Here is a 24,458-nt window from a genome sequence, read left to right on the forward strand (position 1 = left end):
AATAATAAGTAAAGCATACCAGGGGTGTTTGGCCCTTGCCTTCAGACCTCCTTAATGGAGCTAGGAAAAGGGGCCAGTCAGGGATGTTAACAAGGAAACTTTGGCACAGTGGTATTCAAGGTACTGCAGAGGAAGAAGTTCACATCATGGTGTGTGTCATTGTATGTCTGTGTCTGTGGCTCTGTTTCAAGTTATCCAGGAATTTTTTTGTTCAGACATTCTGTTTTAGTAGGTTGCTTCTCTAGGTGACAGTATGATACTTTTATTGACTTGAAAGATTTCATCCTTTTCTTTTATGGTTAATTTATTCATTTCAAGTAACTTATTGAGTGAATCTGGTAGATTTGAAGAGAGATAAGAAAAGATTAAATGATATAATGACAAAATTTTACCAACCCTAGATGATATCTTCTTATATTTTAGGTTGTTAGTTACTCTTTTTTTTTATATCAATTTTTAAAGTGCAATATTTAAAACTTTTTTTTTGTCCTGTTTGGAATGAATGTTGTTTTTTAAATTTTGAATTAACTGTTAGCTTATATCTCCTATAAAATGTCTGTTGAAACTTTTAAAGGGATACTTCAATTTAGTTGGATTTGATTTTTCATTTTTAATGATCACTTGTAGAAATTTAGGACTGAAATTGTACCTTTTGAATTGTAATAAGTTGGTTATCACATCACATTCTTTGAAGTCTGACTGATTACTGATTAGACTATCATTAAGACTGATTAGGCTGAGACTTCACAGTTTTCTTTTAATCTTAGCTGTTGAGCCTAAATCAGAATGGACAGATGATTATTAATTGCTGTTCAGTTGCTCATATTCTTTTCTGTAGAGGAAATTCTATATGGTATACTTATAATAGATAGTTCTGCTTTCATCAAAAGGCTGATTAATAACTTGCCAGTGATTTAGCTAGCTTATTTGCTTCTATATTAAGATCTGGTGTATCAGACAAACCCCCTCACCTTTTTCCTTTATTGCCCCATCTTTTATCTCATTTTCTCTTTCACTATCTGGATGACCTTTGTTAAGTCACGTGCCATTTTCCTCATCTATAGACTGAGTAGGTCGTACTAGGAGGAGGTAGTACATTTTAAGCATGGGGTGGGGGGATCAGGAGATGACCTTTTTAAATAAATTCATGGAAGCAGGTAGTGCCATGTCAAGTTTTAGGAATAGCTAGTTGTCTTCTGAAGCTAGAACTTGGAGCACATGAAGGAGAATGATGTGAAACATGTTGGAGAAACCAGATTGAAGTCATATTAATGAAGATTTCAGCTACCAGGTTGAAGTTTTTATATTTTTCCTAAAGACAACAGGAAGCTACTGAAGCATTTTAAAGAAGAATATGATATTATCAACCTGATCTTTTCAGAAGATTATTTTAGTGACCATATGAAAGATACATTTGAGAGACCTTTATATTAAGGAGACATGTTAGGCATATAGAGTAGTCCAGTACTCATTTTGGTTTATATCAGTCCAGTATGTCACCTGAAGATGATGAGACCCTGAGCCAGGGTTGTATCTTTTTGAGTGGAGAGGACAAATGTAATATGTTAAAGAGAGGGAAGCCTCAAGACTTGGTAACTAATTGCTATTCTATAGGAGAGAAAACAGGCAGAGGACTTTGAAATTTTGGATTTTAAAATTGAACAACTAGAAGAATGATAGTACTATCAAACATACTAATGGGAAATTTTAGAGGAGGAGAAGGTTTAAGGGAGAAGATACTGAGTTGGAAACATTGACATAATATTCAATCATGTTGGATATTTTGAGTTTGGTTACTAAACAGTTATCCAGTTGATATTACAGAAGCACTGAATTCGTAAATTGTAAAGAAAAGGCAGGTTCCAGGATGTGGTTGCCAGAGAAACATTCAGAAAGTTGTATCCCAGTATTTGGTGAAAAAATTTTATACTATAAATATTATACATTAGTGTAGTTGGCTATGCATTTTCCTAAAGAGGATATTCATGTCTAAAAATTTACCAAATCATGTAAATGCTAAATTTCTATAGGAAAATGCTTTTAATTGACCATGAAGTCTCAGGAAAAAAATTGTGGATTTTTTGTTTGGTCTCTTTTAGAAATTTGATTGTGGAATATAATCTATCCCCTGAACATTTTTATAATGCTGGAGAAACTTCTATTTTAGTGGTACTTGTCAAGTTCTACCTTATCAGTGTTAAGTGAATCCATTGCCAGATGGTTTTCAGTAGAATAAGGGCAGATTAACTGTTCTTAAGCATGTTAATGCTTTAGGCTTGCATAAAAATAAAACCTTTGGTGATTGGAAAATATAATCAACCCAGAGATTGCTAAGGCATTACAAATTTCCTTGTTCCATACCAAGTTAATTCAGGGATAAAGAAATAATTTTGATTCGTTTCATCAATTGAAATACTTTCAGTGAAAGAACTTTTTAGAAATATAGGCTTACCTGAAAATAGCAAATCTAATACTATGACTTGATAATTGTAGACGCAACTCACTCATATATAACAGTCTTATAATTTTCCCATTTTCTTGCCTGCCACTGTTAACTTGTTGATTTAAACTATGGACCTATGAGAGCATTATTAACAATATAGAAAGCTGGTGATAGAAAAGATTTAATGAGGAATTTTGTAAAATATTCAAGCATTATATGGACCCTTTAGTTATATTGCAAAAGATGCTGTTTTTCATTTCTTCAAATTGTTACAAGTGAAATTTAAGAAGGGTATGGAGAAAAATGTAGTTCATGGTCTGTAGAATTGAATTCTGATGATAAAGAATTTAAAGACATCAAAATTAGATTCCACAAAAATTGAACAAATACATGCTAAAACTATAGATTCTCATTAACAAAAATATTTGCAATGATTGAAAAGAACTTTCTAAGTCTTATAAAAAAATTATCAAACTCCTGGAATCACAATTTTCCTCCCAGTTTAGTCTCCTCTGTATGATTTGCTTACAGTGAAATTCTTGAAATAGTGTATCTTTCACATTACTTTATGATCTTATAAACAAAGTAACCATTTCCTGGCATTCTGCATAGATATAAATGACCTTGAGTTTCAAATTCTCTCCCTTCCTCACACTCCAGTTACATAGTATAGGTTAAAGGAAGTTACATAGTATAGCTTAAAAATGTATAGTCATGATCACTACAATAGTCACATTATAACAGTAAATATAATTCCCCCCCCCCCCCAAAAAAAAGAGAAGTCCCAAGAAATAAAGAAGTTAAAAAAAAACATGCTTCAATCTATATACAGACACTGTCAGCTCTGTCTTTGGGATGATAGTATTCTTTATCATAAGCCCTTCAATATTCTCTTGGGTCACAGTATTGTTGAGAAAAGGTCGATCATTCACACCTGATCATCCTGCAATATTTCTGTTACTTTTGTACAAAACTTCACATTGCATCTGCTCATGTAAGTTTTTTGAGCATCCTGTTCATCATTTCCCATAACAGAATAGCATTTCATCTCAATTACATACCACAATTTGTTCATTCATTCCCCAGCTGCTGAACATCCCCTCAAACTCCAGCTCCCTGCCACCAGAAGAGAGCTATTATAAATATTCCTATACATACATATATATATATATATATATTTTTTTTTTTTCTTCCCATATTTCATTTATTCTGGGATATAGATCTAGCAGTGACAATGCTAGACCAAAGGGAAAGCATGGTTTTATTGTCCTTTGGCTTATCATAACTGTTGAATCATTTCACAACTCCTCCAGCAGTGCATCAGTGTCTGAATTTCCTTATATCCTTTCCAACATTTGTCTTTTTTCTCCTTTTGTCCTATTAGCCAATCCAGTATGTATAAGGGACTTGAGGAATTGTTCCAACCCACATTTCTATCAATAGTTAGAACATTTAAAAAAATGATTTAAATAGATTGCATTGATAACCTATTTAAAAACTGTTCATATTTCTTAATCATTTATTAATTGGGAATGGCTTTTATTTTTAATAAATTTAACTCCATTTCCTGTGTTTGAGAAGTGAGGTCTTTATCAGAGAAACTTGTTTCAATTTTTATTTCCCCACAGTTGCTATTACTAACTGTATTTCCCTACATCCTCCCTCCCCCTTTATTCTATTATCTTTCTTCTTTCACTCTGTCCTCCTCAAAAATGTAATACATCTGACTATTCCCTCCCCTAATCTTCCCTCTCTTCTTTTACCTTCCTTTCTCCTCCATTCTCCCCTCCCCTTTCTTCTATCCCTTTCCTCTTGGGTAAGAGAGATTTCTGTACCAGTTGAGTATGTAGACTATTCCCTCTCTGAGCCAATTCTAAAGAGAGTAAGGTTCACTCATCCCCCCCCCCCATCTTCCCCCTCTTCTACTCTACAGCAAAAACTTTTTCTTACCCCTTTTATGTGTAATAAACTCACCCCATTCTACTTCTCCTTTCCCTTTATTCCAGTACATTCCTTTTGTACCACTTTTTCCATCTGGCCCAAATTAGTTTTTTAAGATGTTATTTTCTGCAGTATTTTTTTGGTATCTCCTTCACTAAGCTGCATACTCAGTCATCATGATTTTCCTGCATTGTTCTCATTTCTCTTCCCCATTTTTCCTCTACTTCCCTAACTTGATTTTTGAAATCTTTTTTGAGTTCCATGGCCTGAGACCAATTCATATTTTTTCTTGGAGTCTTTGGATGTGGAAGCTTGACTTTGTCATCTTTTTTTTTATTAAAATGGTTTTTATTGAGATATCTTTTTTGAATTCCTAATTTATATTTTTATTTATTTACACATTACTAAAATAGTCTTGTTATAAGAGTAAGCATAATCCCCCCCCCAAAAAAATTAAAAAAATACCTCACGAGAAATAAAGTGAAAGAAAAAGAGAAAAAAAATGTGCTTTAGTCTATGTCCTGATACCATCAGCTCTCTCTGGGGTGGATCACATTTGTTATTATAAGTCCATCATAGAAGTTACTTCCATATTTTTCTACAGTTGCTGTAGCTGATTGTAATTCCCTCCATCCATTCCTCCCTGTTACCATTTATTGCATTTTCTCTTTCTTTTCACTCTGTCCCTCTTCAAATTGTGCTGTGAGACAGCCGAGTGGCACAGTGGACAGAGCACTGACCCTGGGGCCAGGAAGCCCCAAGCCCACATCCCACCCCAGAGACCTAGCAACCACTCAGCCTCTTAGACCCGAACAAGCCACCCAATCCCACCACCTTGCAAAAAGTTAAAAAGAATGTGTTATATCTGACTGTCCTCTTCCATGATCTACCCTCTCTATCACCTACATTCCCCCTTCTCCTTTCCCTGTCCCCTTTCTCTCCTTTTTCTTCTAGATTTCTGTGCCCTATTAAAGTATGCTTGTTGTTTCCTTTATGAGCCTTTTCCAATGGGAATGAAGGCTCCCTCATTCCCCCCTCACCTTCCCACCTTTCATATCATTGCAAAAGGTATTTCTTTACTCTTTTACATGAAATATCTTAAGTCTATTCTACCTTTCCTTTCCCTTTCTCCCAGTACATTTCCTTTTCACCCATCAACTCCATTTTTATAATATATTATACCTTCAAATTCGATTCTCTTTGGTGCCTCAGACGGTCTATATATATATATATTCTAACTACTCTAATAAATAAGGTTCATATGTGTATTACCAATATTATCTTCACAGTTCAGCATCATTAAATCCTTCATAATTTATCTTTCTCATCACCCTTTCTGTGCTTCATCTGAGTCCTGTATTGAAGATCAAACTTTTTGTTCAGCTCTGGCTGTTTCAACAGGAACATGTGAAATTCCCCAGTTTTATTGAAAGTCCATCTTTTCCCCTGTAAGAAAATGTTCAGTTTTCCTGGATAGTTGATTTTTCAGTTGCATTCCAAGCTCTTGTTTTCCAGAATATATCATATTCCAAGCCCTACGAGCCCTTAATGTGGATGCTGCTAAATCCTGTGTAATCCTAATTGTACCACAATATTTGAAGTGTTTCTTGTGGCTGCTTCTAATATTTTTTCTTTGGGTTGGGAGTTCTGGAACTTGGCTATAATATTCCTGGGGACTTTTTTTTTTAAATCTCTTTCAGGAGGAGATTGGTGAATTCTTTCAATTTCTATTTTGCCCTCTGCTTCTAGGATATCAGGGCAATTTTCCTGTAGAAATTCTTTAAAAAATGAAGTCAAGGCTCTTTTCCTGATCATGACTTTCAGGAACCCTAAAATTCAAATTCTATTTTGCATGCCTACTGTCTATAGGGCATGTTAAGTAACTTGGTTGCCATCCCTGTAAAAGGAAGATTTTGGATTGAATTAACTGCAGTGTCATTTCCAGTTGTTCATTTGTAATCCTTTGCTCTTGCATGTAAAAAATTTGATGAACATTTAGAAATGATCATTTTTGCTCCCCACTCCCTGCCCACACAAAAAGGTTGATGCAGGATGGATATTTTTTAAAAAGGAATTAGTTGCGAGTCTCATCAGTCCTTTACAAAAGCTGAAATTAGCAGTTGTCTTGTTTATAAGATGATAATGTCCAGTTGACAAAAAGCAAATGAAGTTAAATTCCTGGTGCATACTTTCCCCTTATTTTCCTTTTAAGAAAGATGAGAGTTGTGTGGGAGTTATACAAATGAAAAAATGTGGGTTTTGTTACTGCATCATTTATATAAAAATTACCTAATAAGTCTCCAATTTAAAACCTACCAAACTTGGAACAACATTTTAAAATGTTAGACAATTTTTATAGGAAAGGGAATTTTTAAAATACTCAAAAAGAAAATAAGATTCTTCTAATTGCAATCTTCAGTGATTAGCATGCCAGTAGAGGTGATATAATGTAGATTAGATGTGAAAACCATGCTATGAAATAAATATATACTTAAATTAGCAAGAAGATAGTTGGTAGATGAATTGATATTATAATTACTCTTGGGGCAAACTTTAGTTTCAAATAGAAGAGGAAACAACCAACATTTGTTGCAATAACTTAGACTTGAAGGAATACAATAGAATAATAGAACAGGGACTAGCATTAGCATTGTAGGCTAAGTACATTATATTGACTTTTACTATGTGTTAATTGTTATGTGGATATACTTTGATTCATAGTCTATTTGCTATTACAAAATGATATATATTTTTTGTAATTAAAATACAGGAGCTTTTCTTTGATTTGACTTTCCATTTCCTTTTTTAATAACAATTACAGTGAGGTTTTATGAAGCTTGGTGAACTTGCCTTGGGGATGTGAAGTATTAAAAAAAAAATTTCATAGTATGTTCTAGTCCCAAGTTAAACCACACTCAGAGAAACACTTTCAAAAAAATCCCAAACAATCACTGTTGTTCATGTTGACCTTACTGATTTGCCTTATATTGGAACAGTATATAAAAATTACTGATGATCAGAAATATTATAGTTTAAAGTCAGATTTTATTTCTTGAGAGAGATTCTTAAAAGATTTATAGTAGTATAATATTAATAATGATGTCATTTAAGACCAAGGGCCCTACCTTCTAGAAAAGGTAGGAAGTGAACTGGGCAAAAGGGGATTTTATCTGCTAATGAATGCAGAGGAAAGGATCTAATAGTTTCTTTTTAAAAGTTATAGTTTCTTTATTAGCCATTGATTTTCCTTTAAAAAATAAAGCTGTAATTACTAATTCCTAAATCCATTATGCATTAAGACAAGAAGACAACAAGAGAGATTTGTAGATTATGCTATTTGTATTTCAGCCACCCAGATTCCACCTCTGTGGCAAAAGCTTAGTCAATGATTAATGATTGCTTGGACAGTAATCATCTATCATATTTAGGGAAAGATGACAAGTAATAACTACAATCTGGAAAGATTAGGAATTAACACAAATACTTTTATTCTGTAGACCAGTTATCCTGAGACTTAACATTTGTCTGTGGGCTTTAGGTTTGCAATTGTATTTATAAAATAAGGTATTTTTGGCAATGAGTGGTATTTGAGGCAGTGGTTAGTGGCATTCTACCATGTCCTACCAAATGTACTTTTCTCTTTCAGTGTCTACTATTTTTTTGTTCTCTGCTCCTTTTCTCATTTTACTGCATCTTTTCTACATTCCTTATTTTTCCTTCTCTTCTACCTATACCTTACCTCTGAAGGTATCATTTCTTTACCATGATAGTGTTTGCTTATTCCTCCTCTAATGTTTCATCACTATTTCTTTCATATTCAAGATAATTAGAAATTGATAGGAATAAGATTCAAGCATTGTTTAAATTTTTTCTCTGCTCTCTTACAAATGATCGTCATCATTTCATAGGAAGACAGAGTTGGTAGAAATAAATAAACAGAAACATGAAAAAAATATATTTTGGTCAGTAAAACAGATTAGTCTTTAAGGGTGATCCTGCTTTTTTTTTGTTAAGAAGGCTGAAATATAGTATTCTAAATTTAGTTAACATGATCAGCTAGATTGCATGTGGAAACCTTGTTTAAGTTTTATTGGTATAAATAAATACATTAGATGAAAAACGCTCAAGGGCCTTTTATCATCTAATTTTCCCCCTATTTCCAGCCATGCAGGAGTTTTTATAGTAAATACTTCCACCAACTTGAGAAAAGTCTAAAATACAGAATTGCAAGGAAGAAGCCTACTTTCATTTAGCTTGGTAATTTTGTAACTTTGTAAAATGTAACTTAACTATATGAGTATGTTTCTGCATAAGTTCAATGTCTGTGCTCATTTTTTACTATAAAAGATTAAATTCCAGAATATAAGGTGTGTTCAATTTAATTGTTAAGTATAAAATTTGCACTTTATAGTCAAGAAACATTTTTATAACAGGTAACAAGGACATATTAGAAATATTGCATTATTTTGTTTAAATTGTTTAAAGTGTATCGTGATGCCATTTAAATACTGTAAGATGTTAAAGTTAATTTTTAAAGGTTTAAATATAATTTTTGTTATTAGTTCCAGATGTTGAAGTGAAAGGAGAGTCTTCAAGCTATTATTTCTTGTTGCAAGGTAATGACAATGGGCGATGTAAAGTGACGTTGATTTATTCAGCCAACCAAATCAATGGTTCAGCTGCACTCAACCTCATTCATGGAAATATGAAAGCAAAACCAAAAGAAAGTAAGTATTGACAATAAATGGAAAGTGATTATGTGATAAGGGGAAGGGGAGCAGAATTTATTAAACATATAATGTGGTCCCAGGACTGGGTTAAGTGCTTTACTGATACTGTTTCTTTTGATCCTTACCAAAATTCGAGGAGGTAGGTGCTGCTGTTATTCTCATTATAAGTTGAGGAAGTGGAGGCAGATAAAGTTTAAGTTACTTGCAAGGAGTTACATAGCTAATAAGTTCCTGAGACAGAATTTGAACCTAGATCTTCCTGTTTCTAGGACTATGGCCATCTAATTGCCTCATGGGTAGTTGTGGAGTAATGAATTCATTTAGTTTTAAATGGATGAAAAGAACTATAATTTCTTAATGTCCTTTTGGGCCAAATGCCTAATAATTCTCATATTTTATCCAAATTCCCCAAAGGGTAGTAGGCAATAGAATGCACATGTGTCAGTGATATCTCAGTGATTTTACTAAATTTGAGAGGAGGTCCTCTAGTATAGTAGATCTTCTGTCAGAATTACTTGAGTTGGATAAGAATTCTGCAGAATGTGTTATTCCATTATCATTGGACAGAGTACTTTCATAATTAAGATCTCATTTCTATTAAAATATTCAAGCTTATTTTTTAAGCATATAAATATTACAGATATTCTTCTACAAATTTAGAAAGCACACCAATACCACATTAAAATAGATGAACCACAAATAAGATATATCATTAATATCTTTCCTTTAAACCAGGTATCACTCATGACCTAAAGCTGTTGCATTTAAAATGCAACAAAATCTTATTTTTAAGATAGCAAGTGGTTCTTGAGCTGTAGTTTGCTTGACTTCTACAATATAAACTACCAAACCATCATTATAGCTTTTCTTTGGATAAATTCTTTCTCCTGTTCTGTTCCTTCTCAGCCTACTCACTTATCCATATTTCTTCTCTATTTCAGTTTCTATCTAGGAATTCACTGTTTTTTGCAAAAGTTTCTGTGAAGTTTAAAGGGAAAAAGAAGGGATAACTCTGGAAATTATTAATATTTCCTGAGATCACATAGTTTAAGCAAGGAAAAGGTTTAGATAACACATAATTTTACTCATCCTACTTTGTATTAATTGCAATATTTGAATGCTGTGTAAATGCCTTTTCAGTGAGTGACCAATCATACTCCATTCTTGTGTATCACATAACATTAACAGTCCTAACAATTATTAAAGCCTTAAATTACAATTTATATATAAATATAAATATATATATCAGCAATAGGGGAAATATACTATAATTATTTTTTTCTGGAAACTGAAAAGTAGTTGATTGTATGAGAAATTTTTAATGATGATTTTGCTATACTCCACACAGGCTTTCCTGTTGATTTCCTCTGTCCACTACCATGTTTCTCTGGAGAGCAGCTTGTACAGAGAGAGAAGCAACTGACTAAGGTTCAAGATTTGGCTTTGAAGGAATATCTGAGTAAGTAAGGAAGAGTGTACATCATATAAGCTTAATACCAAATACTGTTGATCATCTTAATTCCAGGTCGATTTGCAGATGCTTATTGTATTGGAAAAACTTTAAATTATTATCGGAAAAGTGTACTCATTTTAGCAAATAACAAAGAATTCTTCATTTGGGAAGTTTAGAATCATTGTCTTAAAATCTGGCAAAGAAAGAGCCTCATGTCTTAAAATTCGAGATCTTAAATAAGGTGCTGAGTACTTTGTATGTATTTTCTCAAACATTTCAAAAATGTATACCATTGGCTTTTATTTCAAATTTTTAATATAAAATTATTACATACTGATCTGGTCAGGAATTTTCAAATACCATTGTGACAGACTTTTTCCTGTTTTAGTCTCCCTGAGTCTGTAGATATTAGGTTATCTTTCAAGTGACATCACCCATACACATACCTGGAAAAAAAAATCTTAGAAATCATCTAATGTGCTCCACCCCCTCCATTTTTCAGTTGAGAAAAATGTTAATAACCTGTCCACAGTTAATAACGCAAGTTTTGACAGAGCTGGGTTTAGAACTCTTGTGTTCTAACTTCTAATTTAACAAAATTTCTGCTTCACTTGATAATTGTAATTTATAGAGACTTTTGGCAAAATAGCTTTTGACATGTTTTGTGAGGCAGTCTTCCCTAATGAGTACCATGTTAGACTTGGGAGTCACGAAAACCTGGCTTCAGATTTCACCTTAGGGGCGGCTAGGTGGCATAGTGGATAAAGCACCAGCCTTGGAGTCAGGAGTACCTGGGTTCAAATCCGGTCTCAGACTCTTAATAATTACCTAGCTGTGTGGCCTTGGGCAAGCCACTTAACCCCATTTGCCTTGCAAAAAAAAACCTAAAAAAAAAAAAAGATTTCACCTTGGATATATAACCCAGCCAAATCACCTGACTACTCTTAGATTCTCTTTCTTAATATGTAGAACTGGAATAAAAATACCTGTAATACTCACCTCATGGAGTTGTTGGAAAAAATCATATAAGGAAATATATGTCAAACGCTTAGATTTAAAAATTCTACAAAATACAGGTTATTATTGTTGTTATTCTAATGTTATTATTTACTGTTATTTTTTAATATCTTTATACCCCTGGATTGTCTTCCAAAATAACATAAAGGTATACTTCACATAATGCTGTCCTGTCTTGTAGTGTCATTTATATGGTATAACTAACCCCTATGGTGACATCTAGCTGATCTTCCATTACTTCTTGAATCATATTGCTTCTATAGAACCCACCACTCCCTTAAAAAAAATCATTTTTTCTAATATCTTGTTTTCAGAGAACCAATTGATAATGTTAACTAAGGTATGTATTTATAAGTACAATCAGCTTTCCTATGGGACACTAGGTAGGATTGCCTTAATTCCATTGCATTGGAGCTAGTGGTCTTAGAATTACTGTGAGAACCTTATGATTTCCTATTTCATGCTTTAAAGTTTGTCAAAAGCACTTTAGATTTTCACAACTATCTTGAAATGGATACTATCATGAGTGATTAAATAATTTGCCATGGATTACACAACTGGTGTTTCTGGAGTTGGGATTGTACCTTTATCTTCTTGACTGCCTAACTATTTACTGTGCAGGAATCATGATACAAGTGAGGGAAAGAAGATAGAAATGGCATCTCATGCCTTTTGTTTTTGCTATCTTATCTTAGCCTTTTCTTCAGAGGTAGTCTCTGACCTGAATTCTGAATTTTACAGGTCAAACTGTAAATTGGGGGGGGGGGGTGTACATATATATCTTAGAGGTTTAAAAGGGACTTAAAAATAAAATGGCATCATTTAAACTGTAAAAGGCTCATTTTTTTTTCAAAAGAATTTTCTTTTTATTTCTTTTTTTTTTATTTACAGTTTTCCTGCTTGTAGGATACATAAAACTTGCATTGTTGTTCTCAGAAAGATGAAATGACTTTCACAGGGTCTCTTCCATCTAGTGAATCATAGTATATAGTAGTGCTCTTTCCATTAAATACTTTCCATTAAATCTCAGCTCCCTCATTTCTACCTAACTAATTTTTAAAATATTAGGTATCTTGTTCTTAATAATCATCAGGGAAAGAGATTTCTCTAACCTCTCTTAGTAACATTTGATTTACATATCTTTACAGGAAAAAAATTGTGTCTGACCTAAATTTCTCTTTCTGTGTTTTAACATAGTCCCCTTTGTTCTATGCTTATACAAAAAAAAAATCCTGTAATTATTTCAGGCTCTGAATAAAGGAAATTATTATAAGTTTCTAGAAGAATCTCTGAATTAAAGAAGTGGAATGGACCTAGTAGTCATCTGGTACTCCAATTTCCTGTTACCACCAAGAGTTTGAAACTATTCTTATTCATATGCTCCATGGCTGTGAATAATAAACATTGTAGAATTATAATTATAAACTACCCAAAGAACAATGGGAAAATGGATAGTAGTCAAAATAGAGTATAGCATAATATCAGTGATTTTATTATGATTTTTGTGTAAGAACAAAAGAAATCATTTGGGCATTGGTGTTGAACTCAAACAGATATAGGGACCACCAGACCATACACAAGGATTGCAGTGGGTCATTTATGTACTTAGAAGATCACACTTTATTTTTTTATTAATATATTAACACATTAAAATCAGATAGGAACTACATTTTAATCTGTATTGGACTGCACCCAGGAGAATTAAGGGCCTCATGGGCCCACAAGCTAGGTGTTTGACACTGCTGATCTGAGACATTTGTGACTTAACAAAGGAGGTAGGCTACTCGTGTAGCAACAGTGGAGGGATAATGGAAATTAGGTTCCACTATTGCACTGGTATCTTTAAGAATATAAAAGACCTAGAATTAATCAATAGGGATTGTCTACATTTTCTTGGACTTGGTATAAGGTACTCTTCCATTTTAATCTTCATAGAATAAACAACTCAAAATCACTTCAGTTTTCCTGCCTCCAAAGCTAGTACCTTATTTCCCAGTACCAGTCTCATGATTATGTGCCTGTTAAATTCTACTCACCTTTTAAAATCTATTTAAACATTATCTCCTGCAAGGAATCTGTTCTGATTCCCATAGCATTCCTCTACAAACTTCATTTACTACTTTGTTTCATAGTATTCATATTTACTTAACATAAACTTCAATTCAACAACTATTTGTGTTGGTATTTCATTCTCTTAATCTTTAAGCTCTGTAAGGTTTTGGGCCAATCTGATCTAAACTATATCTTATTTAATGCATTTATGCAGTTCACTATAACAATATTTTAAACCTGATGGAGTTTGTATTTTTCTCTTTCCTTACAAATCATACCATAAAAACTAATTAAGTGTTTGCAAAGTTCGCATATAATACATCTTGTCATCTCTGTGAGTGTACATATAGTCTTTTATTATAGAAAATAATATAAGTAGTTTGACAGACTTTTTTATACCACCCATGATGATAGAAATACTTATAAATCAGTTTTAATAACAGTAGTTCCAGAAGTCATGATTCATTTACTTTTAATTTTATCTCTTGTCAACAACTTGCATTTTTTTGTTGATATAATAAGTGAAAATGGCCATTGTAAGATGGCCATCTATTTGTAATGTACAAAGCTAATCTAGTTATACCAGGGACAGGAATCTCCAGTCTGTGGGCTGACCCTGCCAAGGTAACTGCAGGTGGGACTTGAAATTCAATAAATCTTGGAGTTTTTAGGGGTGAATGAATTAAATATTTGACCAAAGATAGCCTGTGAATGATGTTGTAAATATTCATTTGACCCTTGGCAGAAAAAAGGTCCCTACCCCAGTACTATACCATGAAAAATCTGTTACAGTAAAATTGGTACTACATTTAGATATTTGATTCAGAAAAGGCTTGTATATGTTGACAGTTAAATTTATATTATAATAAATGAATTATAATTAGGATGTGAAGTTGGAATTTTTGATTTTATCATAATTGGATCTATTTTTGTCTCATAGGAAGAAAGAAATCTATAGAACAGCCTGTTACAGTTTCTGCTGATGAACTCAATACTCTGTTATCACTCACAAGAGAACGTTTTATAGAATTTTTTAATGCTAATATTCCTAAAACAGCTCTTCACAAGATTAGAGACAAAATCAAAACTTCAAAAATACTAAAAGGTAAGTATTTCTTTTCTTTAAATTTATATTCTATGTATTTTGCTACATCTGTTAATCAAAACTCATACATTTTCTTTTAGTGTTATAAGTATTTAAAAACATTGAATATTTTTCAAAAGGCTAAACTTTATCATAATAAAATATGCATTGTTTCATCTGTTTTGTGAAATTTAAAAAAATTGGAAACTTGAGTTTTTTTCTATTGTCTTTTTTAAGTGTTTTTGCAAGGCAGATGGGTTTAAGTGGCTTGCCCAAGGCCACACAGCTAGGAAATTATTAATTGTCTGAGGCCAGATTTGAACTCAGGTACTCCTGACTCCAAGGCCAGTGCTCTATCCACCTAGCCGCCCCTTTTTCAGGTTTTTTTTTTTTTGCAAGGCAAATGGGGTTAAGTGGCTTGCCCAAGGCCACACAGCTAGGTAATTATTAAGTGTCTGAGGCAGGATTTGAACCCAGGTACTCCTGACTCCAGGGCTGGTGCTTTATCCACTGTGCCACCTAGCTGCCTCGAGCCGCCCCTTTTTCTATTAAGCCTTATGCTGCGTAAGACAATGGATAGAGTCAGACTTGGAGTTAAGTTAGGAAGACCTGAGTTCAAATATTGCCACAGGCACTTATTAAATATGTGACACTTATCCCCCATCTCAATTTCCTCATGTTTAAAATGGGAATAGAAATAGTAATAATAATGATGATGGTGGTGATGATGATGGTAATAGCACCCTATGTCCCTTTGGAAGATAAAATTCTCTAATGTGATGAATAGTGAGGGGGGAAGTATGCAGAAAAGATAGAGAAGGTATCAGAAACTATTGGAGCAATAGAATAGTTCAGTATTATTGAAGCAAAGATGGAAGAAAAGTTTCAAGAAGATATGATCAAAGACAACAAAATTCAGTTCAATTAAACACATTTTTCTTAAGGATTTGTGATATTCCAGAGCCACTATACATGCTCCTAGGCATATTAAAGTCAACCTTATACTGTAAGATACACCATTGTTGCAAGATAACTTGATGAGCAAGAGATGAAGCACTCTGCAGATGAACAAAAGTTTCCTGTAGAAGATTAATGGTCCCCAACCTGAACCTTGAAGGAAGCTAATGATGTTAAGCAACAGTCACTAGACTAGAGTGACCAAGAGTAGGAGTGAGATAACTCCTGTGGAACCCACAGAGAAAGATGAAATGTCAAGTTCAGGCTGCAGATAATTGTTCAATCTGGATGAGACATTGAATTCATAAAGGCATTTCAGCCAGCTGGTATTATGCATTGACTACTCAGCTTGTAGTCAGGAAGACCTGAGTTCAAGGCCTTCCTTAGATACTTACTAGTGCTGCATCCCTGGGAAAGTCACCCATACTTCACTGCAAATTCAGTTTCCTTATCTGTAAAGTAGTAGCATCTCTCTTCTAATATTGTTGTAAAGATAAAATGAGATAGCATATATAGAGAGCACTTTGCTCCTTTAAAGTATTATATAAATGTTAACTGTTATCATCATTGTCATTATTATTATTTTAATTAGCTGAAAAGATAGATGGAAGCCATATTGTGGAGGACTTTAAATTCTAGGTTGAAGATTGTTATCTAAGAGGAAATAGTGAGGCTTTAAAGATTTTTTAATAGAAAAGTGACAGTTATATTTTTGGGAAGGTTATTTTGACAGTTGTGTGGAGGATGAATTGAAGAGAAAGACTGAAAATAGGGAGATCAGTTTGAAGACTTTTGGGTTACTGGTTGTGTTCTAAGGCGGTTGGACATACTAGAAGTTTCACTTTTAGATAGGTAGAAATGTTTCTTAGAGTTTTTGTTCTTAAAATTGCATTAAAATATTACACAAAGAAAACCATGAAATATGAAATACATGAATTTTTTGTTTGGTTTTCCTATTCCCTGTGTTGACATTGTCCTTCATAATTTATGTTTATACAGTCTTTGTTGTCAAAAGGATCATTTTTGTTGAATTATATGGAAATATGTCAATAAATGATTTTTTTTAATTTATCTGTTCATCTGTATTCCCTCCACACATAGTCTATCTGAGCAAATAATGTTTCATTTTTATACTTTCAGAGAATAGTATCAATATTGAGGGTAGTTAAATTTTTTGAAATGATTGTCCTGTAGAGTATCTAAGTAACTCAAAACAAGTTAGTCAACTCATTCCTTCTCAATTTAATTTTTCCCATAATTTTGTTTTCCTCACCCCCTAGAAGGCAGTCTGTTAGTCTTACATTGTTTCTATGATACACATTGATCTAAGTTTAATGTGATGAGAGAGAAAGCATATCGTTAAGGAAGAGACAAAGTATAAGAGATAGCATCACAAAGTAATGGTTTTGTTTCATTTTGTTTTTAACATTAAAGGTAATAGTCTTTGGTTTTTGTTCAAACTCCACAATTCTTTCTCTGGTTACAGATGGTATTCCCCATCTCAGTTACCCTCAGATTGTGCCTGATTGTTGCACTGATGGAATGAGCAATTCTATTAAGGTTGATCATCACCCCCATGTTGTTGTTGTTGGGGTGTAAAATGTTCTTCTGGTTCTGCTCATGTCATTCAAACATCAGTTCATGCAAGTCCTTCCAGGCTTCCCTGAATTCCCATCCCTCCTGGTTTCTAATAGAACAGTTTTGTTCCATCACATACATATACCACAGTTTGTTAAGTCATTTCCCCAATTGAAGGACATTGAATTTATTTCCCATTTTTTGCCACCACAAACAGGGCTGCTGTGAATATTTTTGTACTACTGTTGTTTTTACCCTTTTTCATAATCTCTTCAGGGTATAGACCCAGTATTGGTATTGCTGGATCAAAAGGTATGCACATTTTTGTTGCCCTTTGAGCATAATTCCAAATTGCTCCCCAGAAAGGTTGGATGAGTTCACAGCTCCACCAACAATGTATTAACACTAGATTATCTTGACATTTTCATAATTCTAAAAGCATTTCCCTCAAATGAAAAACTTATTTGTACCCTGCTAAATTCTGGTCTTCTGATTTCTCTAAAATGACAAATTTATTCTTTCACTTAAAACACTTTTTGCTAATTTTAGTTTTGTAAATAATAAAAAAATACCAGCCAACTTTTTAAAAAATAGCATAGCAAGTGAACAGAACATAAATAAAGCTAACATTTTTCTCCTTCCCATCAACTTTTGTTATCTCCTGTAGGACATAGCAGAATGCACTGTATATGAGTGATACAGTACTAAATAATTTTAATAATTAAAAGAGCTTGTGGTCTTTGTGTATAAATGGCCTAGGTAGTCTAATACTCAGAGCTTGTAGGCATATAGTTACTGGTAGTTTTATAAATAACATAATTCAATGTGTCAGCACCTTTTAAAACACGTAATAGGGAAAAAAAGTCTAGGCTTAGAATCAGAAGAGGCCATGATCTGAATCTCCCTATGGCTTGTTTCATCAGCTATTATGGATGTTGGCTGTGGTCAAGGTAGTAAACCTGTTTAAACCTTAGTTTCTGCCTCTGACAAATGTACAATACCAATACTTTTACTTCTTGACACAGTTGTGGTAAGGATCAACTCATATAATGTTTGAATTTTAAGAATGATTATAATTATGAACTATTATTATTATTACTGATTTCTAAAAAAAAAAATTTGTTCAGAATCCACTTTTCTGGAAACGAATCCCTTGGAATGGCCAGAAAGACATGTTCTTCAAAACTTGGAAACTTTTGAAAAAGCTAAGCAAAAATTCAGGTAATTGTTATGAATTAATGAAAACTATAGAAGTAGGATTAAACTTAACTTGTTATGTAGGCATAGAGTTGTATGTTTGAGTTGTCTGGTTGTCAGTCTGTTGTCAAACCTTATTGTTTCTACCATCACAGCATCTTTGGCATATGCCTCTTTTCTTCAATAGCACAGCTACCACCCAGGTGTGCTTAGATGCCAAAATGATCTTTCCAATGTACTGCTACCCTTGTCTCTTTATTACTTTAATTATCAAATACAAAATCCTTCATTTGGTTTTTAAAAGCCCTTCCTGCCTTTCCAGTTTTACACTACTCCATCTCCTGACTCTGTACCTTTGTACTGGCTATCCCTCATGCCTGAAATGCCTTCCCTCCTCTTCTTCGATTGGCATTCTTGGTTTCTTTCAAGACTCAGTTCAAAATTCATCTTCGACCTGAGATTTTTCCCAGGACCAGTTTCTTCTACTTGTAAAGAGTTGTTTATATGCTGACTCCTCCATTAGAAAGGGAATTGTATAAGGGCAAGGACTGTGTTTTTTACCTCTTCTGTTTATCCCTGTCAACAGCTTAGCACAGTTCCTGAAATATAATTAAGTGTTTGATAAATGCTTGTTGATTTGTTGATTTAGGGGACTATTTAGTGGTCTTTACTGAGTACCTAGGTGTTATTAGGTGTTTTATCACTTCATTTTTTGAGTTTGCGCTCTGAAAAATTTGCTTGTTTTCTACCCTGTGTCAGCACCAGAAATTAATTAAGGGAATGCCTATTCAACCCTTAATTTAGCATGACTGTTTGTGGACAAAAGATGCTTGATTTTGTTTCTGATTTGGTATGTAAAGTAAGTGGTTAATGGAGTAGGGAAGCTACTACCTTGTGATCTCACCTGATACACATCTGGAATAGCAGTACCCTGTGAACCATTATTTTTAAAATGCTTTGTTGTTCTTGTTTATGAAGTACTTCACAAATACAAATTATGCATTTTTCATATTTTATGAAGAATATAAAATGACCTAGTGTAATACTGCAGTCAATATTCATCAGTTGCTGGATAGAAATTAGAACAAGCCAAGGAAGCACTTTGTCAAGTTCAAAAATAAAATACATCATGATGCTAATGTCTGATTTCATTACATAAGTATGCTGTGGAAAGTTTTTAAAAATTATTTGATTTTTATTAGCCTTTATATCTTTCATCCAGAAATTAAGAATAGTTTTGAATGGGAACAAGGGCAAACATAAATATATTTGTCTTCTGTTAATAAAAGTAATTTACAATTCTAAAATTACAACCTTAGTATTCTAATCACATAGATTAGAATCCAATTTGGAGAATGAGAAAAGGAAGAGATGTTCTCTTTCATTAATGTAAAGTCATGAAATAAATACTCTGTAGAGATAAAGTATCACTTCATTATAGTTTGGGAATAGGGTGATGTGATAGGAGTTTTGAATGGCCTTCTGATTAAATATAGTGTTACTTCAGAGTTGCAAAGCTCTTCCTTTGAGACAAAATATAATTGTCTTCTTTTTTAGTTCTCAATACTATCTTTAGCCAGCTATTTTTGGTAAATCTTTTCTGATTATAATGAGCATCCAGCTTGGAAATCCAGAGACCTATGTTATAGTCCTGGCTGTTTTATTAAGAAGTTATATAACTTTAGACAATTCTTTTAACCTAGTGTTTCCCAGTTTGCTTATCTGAAAAATTAGAGTACCTTACACCTGTACAGTAATCTAAGCTTTACATAGTGCTTTTGTACCATTATTTCAGTTAGCAATAATATTAATGCCTTATCTACCGTATGTGACTATTGATAGCAGTACTTGGATAAGTATCAGATAGCCATCCAGAAGTCAGGAATTTCATGCTGGTGATTCAATACTTTTCCATAGACCATAATCATGGGTTAAAAAGACTTGAGAATTTTATGGGGCTCCATCTTTTCATGGACATGTTGAATTCCAGTCTTCTGTCAAGAAATTCTTAACAGGGCAAAAGTGACATAAAGGACAGTAGTTATTACCTAGAAAAATTTGCAGTTTTTTTAGTGCTTACAGAAGATACACTTATCAATATCATAAAAGTTTATACAGTTAAGATTTTAGAAACATTATATAATTGTGAAAGAGTATGATGTTTAAAGAAGAAATGGAAGTATGATGTGGTGAATCAGAGAAAATTCTGTAGAGGAGGTAGATATACTTACCTCAGTACTGTCCATAGGCAGGAATGGAAAATATCAGGCCAGCATTGCTGACTTATTCAGGGTAAAATCTATTTTTTCTTTCATGCTTAATATCTGATCATTCTCTCAGTTTTTAATCATTCATTCATTCAAGAAGCATTTATTAAGCACCTACTGTATTTTAATCGCTATGCTCACCTCTTGCTATACAAAGAAAAACCAAAATAGTCCTTGATCTCAAAGAGCCTACTTTCATCTTTTTAAAAAATTGTTTGTGTTGTGTGCATGTGTGTATTAACTTTATTTCTAAATATTTCTTTTCCATCCCCTCCCCAATCAACACGTTATTCCTTGTAAGAAAAAATAAGACGGGGGGGCCAAAGAGAGGTAACATTTTAACAAAGTATATAATCCTTTAATCATTTTTATTTCATGTCACTAATTTTTTGTGGTCAAGTTAAATTCTAATTCCTTTTTAATTGATTAACTTCCTCCTCCCCCTCTCCCTCAGAACTCCTATGCTGTCACGTTCATCTGAGCAATTGCTGGGCCATAAAGATGGCCATCGGGAATCTGTCACCTTACTAGATGCAAAAGAACTGCTGAAATACTTTACACCAGATGGATTACCAGTTGGGGAGCTTCAGCCTTTGCATATCCAAAAGAGGTAAGCTATTAGTACTTGTAAACTTATAAGTTTACTTAATAACACAGCTTCTGATTAGCTTCATTGTTTTTAGCACCATATTGTTGAGGCAGAGGTCTTCCCCTTATTTTCTGTGGTGTGCCACTGTTCTTAACACTGTGGTAGGTTACAACCTAATAGATGTCATGTCTTATATACTGCTGACCAAGGGAAATTAGAATAGAGGAATAAATAGACCTTTACGTATTTGTTTTCTCAGCCACTGTTGGAAAAAGTTTTCAAAGCCTAAGCATTACTGATGATGAACCAGAAGTGTCTTTGTATAGAAGATGACATATCATTTTTAGTCTCTGAAGAATAAATTCTATCTCTTCAAAAACACTTTTGACTTGTCCTCTAGCTTTTACTACTGCCACTAGATGGTGAGAAGAGTGAATCAGTCTGTGTTTTCAAAGAATCTCTATGTACATTTTACTATTAAGAAATTTTGGTACCTACAAGGAGGCATTACGCAGGACAGAGACTGGGGAAAGGAAGGGGTTGGTGGATTGGGAAGGAATGAGACATAGTGAACATGTATTTGTTGAGTACTTCCTGCCAGACACTGACAGTTAAATGTTGGGATACAAAAAAAGGCAGAAGCAGTGCTTCTCTTCAAGAGCCCTGCATTCCAGTGGAGTTGACATATTCTAAATCACATACAAAGTCCATGGGAGGTAATTTCAGAGGGAATGTGCTATCGGGGTGGAGAAGTGAGGAAGCCTAGACAGCCTAGACAGATTGCCTAGAGAAGGTAGGACTTGAGTCTTGATGGAAGTCAGGGAAATAAGAAGTGGAAGTGAGGTAGTGACATTTCAGGAACAATATGAGGGGTATCCTAGTGGATGCTTTGCAAATAGGATGATGCAGTTATATCATAGAGAACAGAGAAGGAAATAAAGTGTGAAAAGATTGGAAAGACAGGAAGGGGACAAGTTTTGAAGGTCTTTGAATGCCCTGCATAGGAACTCAGATTGAATGTCAGTGTTATTTCTATATGTGTGTACTACCCTGGATAGTCTCCAGGGTCCTGAGTTCCTCTCTCTCTACTCCCTGTTCCTTCCTCCACCAGGTCAGTAATCCCATGACCAAAACAGCAACCAATTTCTTCAAAGCTGGAACTCACCCTGATCTTGTAAGGTGCATGTTTTCTATCCTTTAGAATTGAGACTTTTGAGAAAAGACTATGTATTTTTTTTCCTTATTTTTATTTTTTATTTTTTTTGAATTTTGCAATTTTCCTTCCCCCACCCCACCCCATAGAAGGCAGTCTGATATCATTTACATTGTTTCCATGCTATACATTGATCAAAATTGAAAGTGTTGAGAGAAAAATCATATCCTTAAGGAAAAAATAAAATATAAGAGATAGCAAAATTGCATAATACATAAGATGACTTTTTTATATTGAAGGTAATAGAAAGATTGTGTATTTTTAATAGGAACTAATCCTGTGGTAATTATTCACATGTTTATTGAACTATTGTAATGAGATAATATAAAGATCTCTTTAAAGTGTAATATAAACTGCTGTTATTATAAGTAAGCCTCTATAGAAGTCCTATTCTAATTCCCCATTGAGAATGAGACATCTTTAAGCCTAGATCCTGACAAGCTTTAGTAGCTTCTCTCAAGCTAGAAGACATAGTGAGAGACCTGGCATGTTCGTTAGCTGAACAGACTGTACTTCTTATCTACTGAGGTGTGGAAGAACTTTAATCCACAAGGAGAGAGTGTAGAGGAGCCACAATAAAGGAATGTTGCTCAGCTTGTCAGGGGTGCATGGAATCTTTGACCATTATTAGCTATGCGACCATAAGCAAGTAATTTACTCTCTGAACCAGTTTCTTAATTATAAAATAGGGATAATAAAGGATATGGTACCTACCCCACAGCATTATTTTGAAGTTCACATGAAATAATTAAAAAAAAAGTACTTGGCAAAATTGTTAGATTTTCCTGATTATAATTACTGTAGTAACCATGTTCAGAAAGGAAACAAGCTAAGTCAAATATGACCTCTTCTTGATAAAATCAATTGGCTCTTTGTGTGTGGCTCTTCTTTTCCTAACTGAGCATTCCTTTTTTAAAAAATTAATTTAAATAATAAATTTTATTTAAATAATAAATGGTTTGCAAAATACTTTACAAATTTTTATTATATAACAATTTCTGGAAGATAGATACTATTATTAAATTCAATTTACAGATGGGGAAACTGGATCAGACAGAATTTAAGTGATTTTTCCCAGGTCATATTGCTAGTAAAAACTAAGACTGTATTTGAATTCAGGTCTTCCTAGACTTCCAAACTTATTGCTATATCCACTGGACCACCTAGCTGCTTTTATCAAATCTAACTTATTGATTTGTATGCCACTTTCCATACTCCAGTCTTGTACCTCTTTTAAATATCAAGACATTTGTCCCATTTCTAGTACTATATTAGATTCTTCCAGTTTTTCATTATTTTTTTTTTAGGTTTTTTTTTGGCAAGGCAAATGGGGTTAAGTGGCTTGCCCAAGGCCACATAGCTAGGTAATTATTAAGTGTCCGAGACCGGATTTGAACCCAGGTACTCCTGACTCCAAGGCCCGTGCTTTATCCACTATGTCACCTAGCTGCCCCTCTTCATTATTTTTCAATCGTGATAGTGATCAGCAATGACCTCTACTGCTTTTTAGTAATTTATCCAGATCTTGACTCAAATTCATCATGGACTGCTAAGTGTTCTTTTACTATCTCTCTACTTTACTAAGCTTTAGTCCTTTATTAAGTGTTTTTGCTTTAGTCCTCTCTGGTCAAATCAGTCTCTTGCAGAAAAAAAGACAAGCAAAATAAGAGCTACGTAGATCTGTCTTCTCTGTAACATGATTCCATGATCAGTTGTCCTGTCCCTTTTTTATATACAGTTTTTTTTTCTCTATATAACTTGAAGGAAATTCAGAAAACTCCATTGTATCATATCTCAACTTTTGTGTTTTGCCCACAGTATTAATTAGCAGCTTCTGTGCATCCTTAGCTTTGGCACTCCAGTGTAAATGTCCTACATTGGGGATTAATTGGTTTCATGCCCTGACTTTTCTGCCTACAACATTTTTGTAAATCATA

General features: G+C 33.6%; 1 protein-coding gene across 1 annotated transcript in view; it reads left to right on the forward strand.

The window, feature by feature from the left end:
• The window catches only part of MTBP (MDM2 binding protein), an 82,088-nt gene that overhangs the window by 29,259 nt on the left and 28,371 nt on the right, over positions 1 to 24,458 (forward strand). The window contains exons 12-16 of the mRNA XM_074201490.1: positions 8,947 to 9,111; positions 10,463 to 10,573; positions 14,577 to 14,741; positions 18,383 to 18,476; positions 21,174 to 21,329. Coding sequence (XP_074057591.1) covers positions 8,947 to 9,111; positions 10,463 to 10,573; positions 14,577 to 14,741; positions 18,383 to 18,476; positions 21,174 to 21,329 — 691 coding nt within the window. The remainder of the gene's footprint in view (positions 1 to 8,946; positions 9,112 to 10,462; positions 10,574 to 14,576; positions 14,742 to 18,382; positions 18,477 to 21,173; positions 21,330 to 24,458) is intronic.

Source organism: Macrotis lagotis, chromosome X (genome assembly GCF_037893015.1).
Source record: "Macrotis lagotis isolate mMagLag1 chromosome X, bilby.v1.9.chrom.fasta, whole genome shotgun sequence".
NCBI classification, from domain to species: Eukaryota; Metazoa; Chordata; class Mammalia; order Peramelemorphia; family Peramelidae; genus Macrotis; species Macrotis lagotis.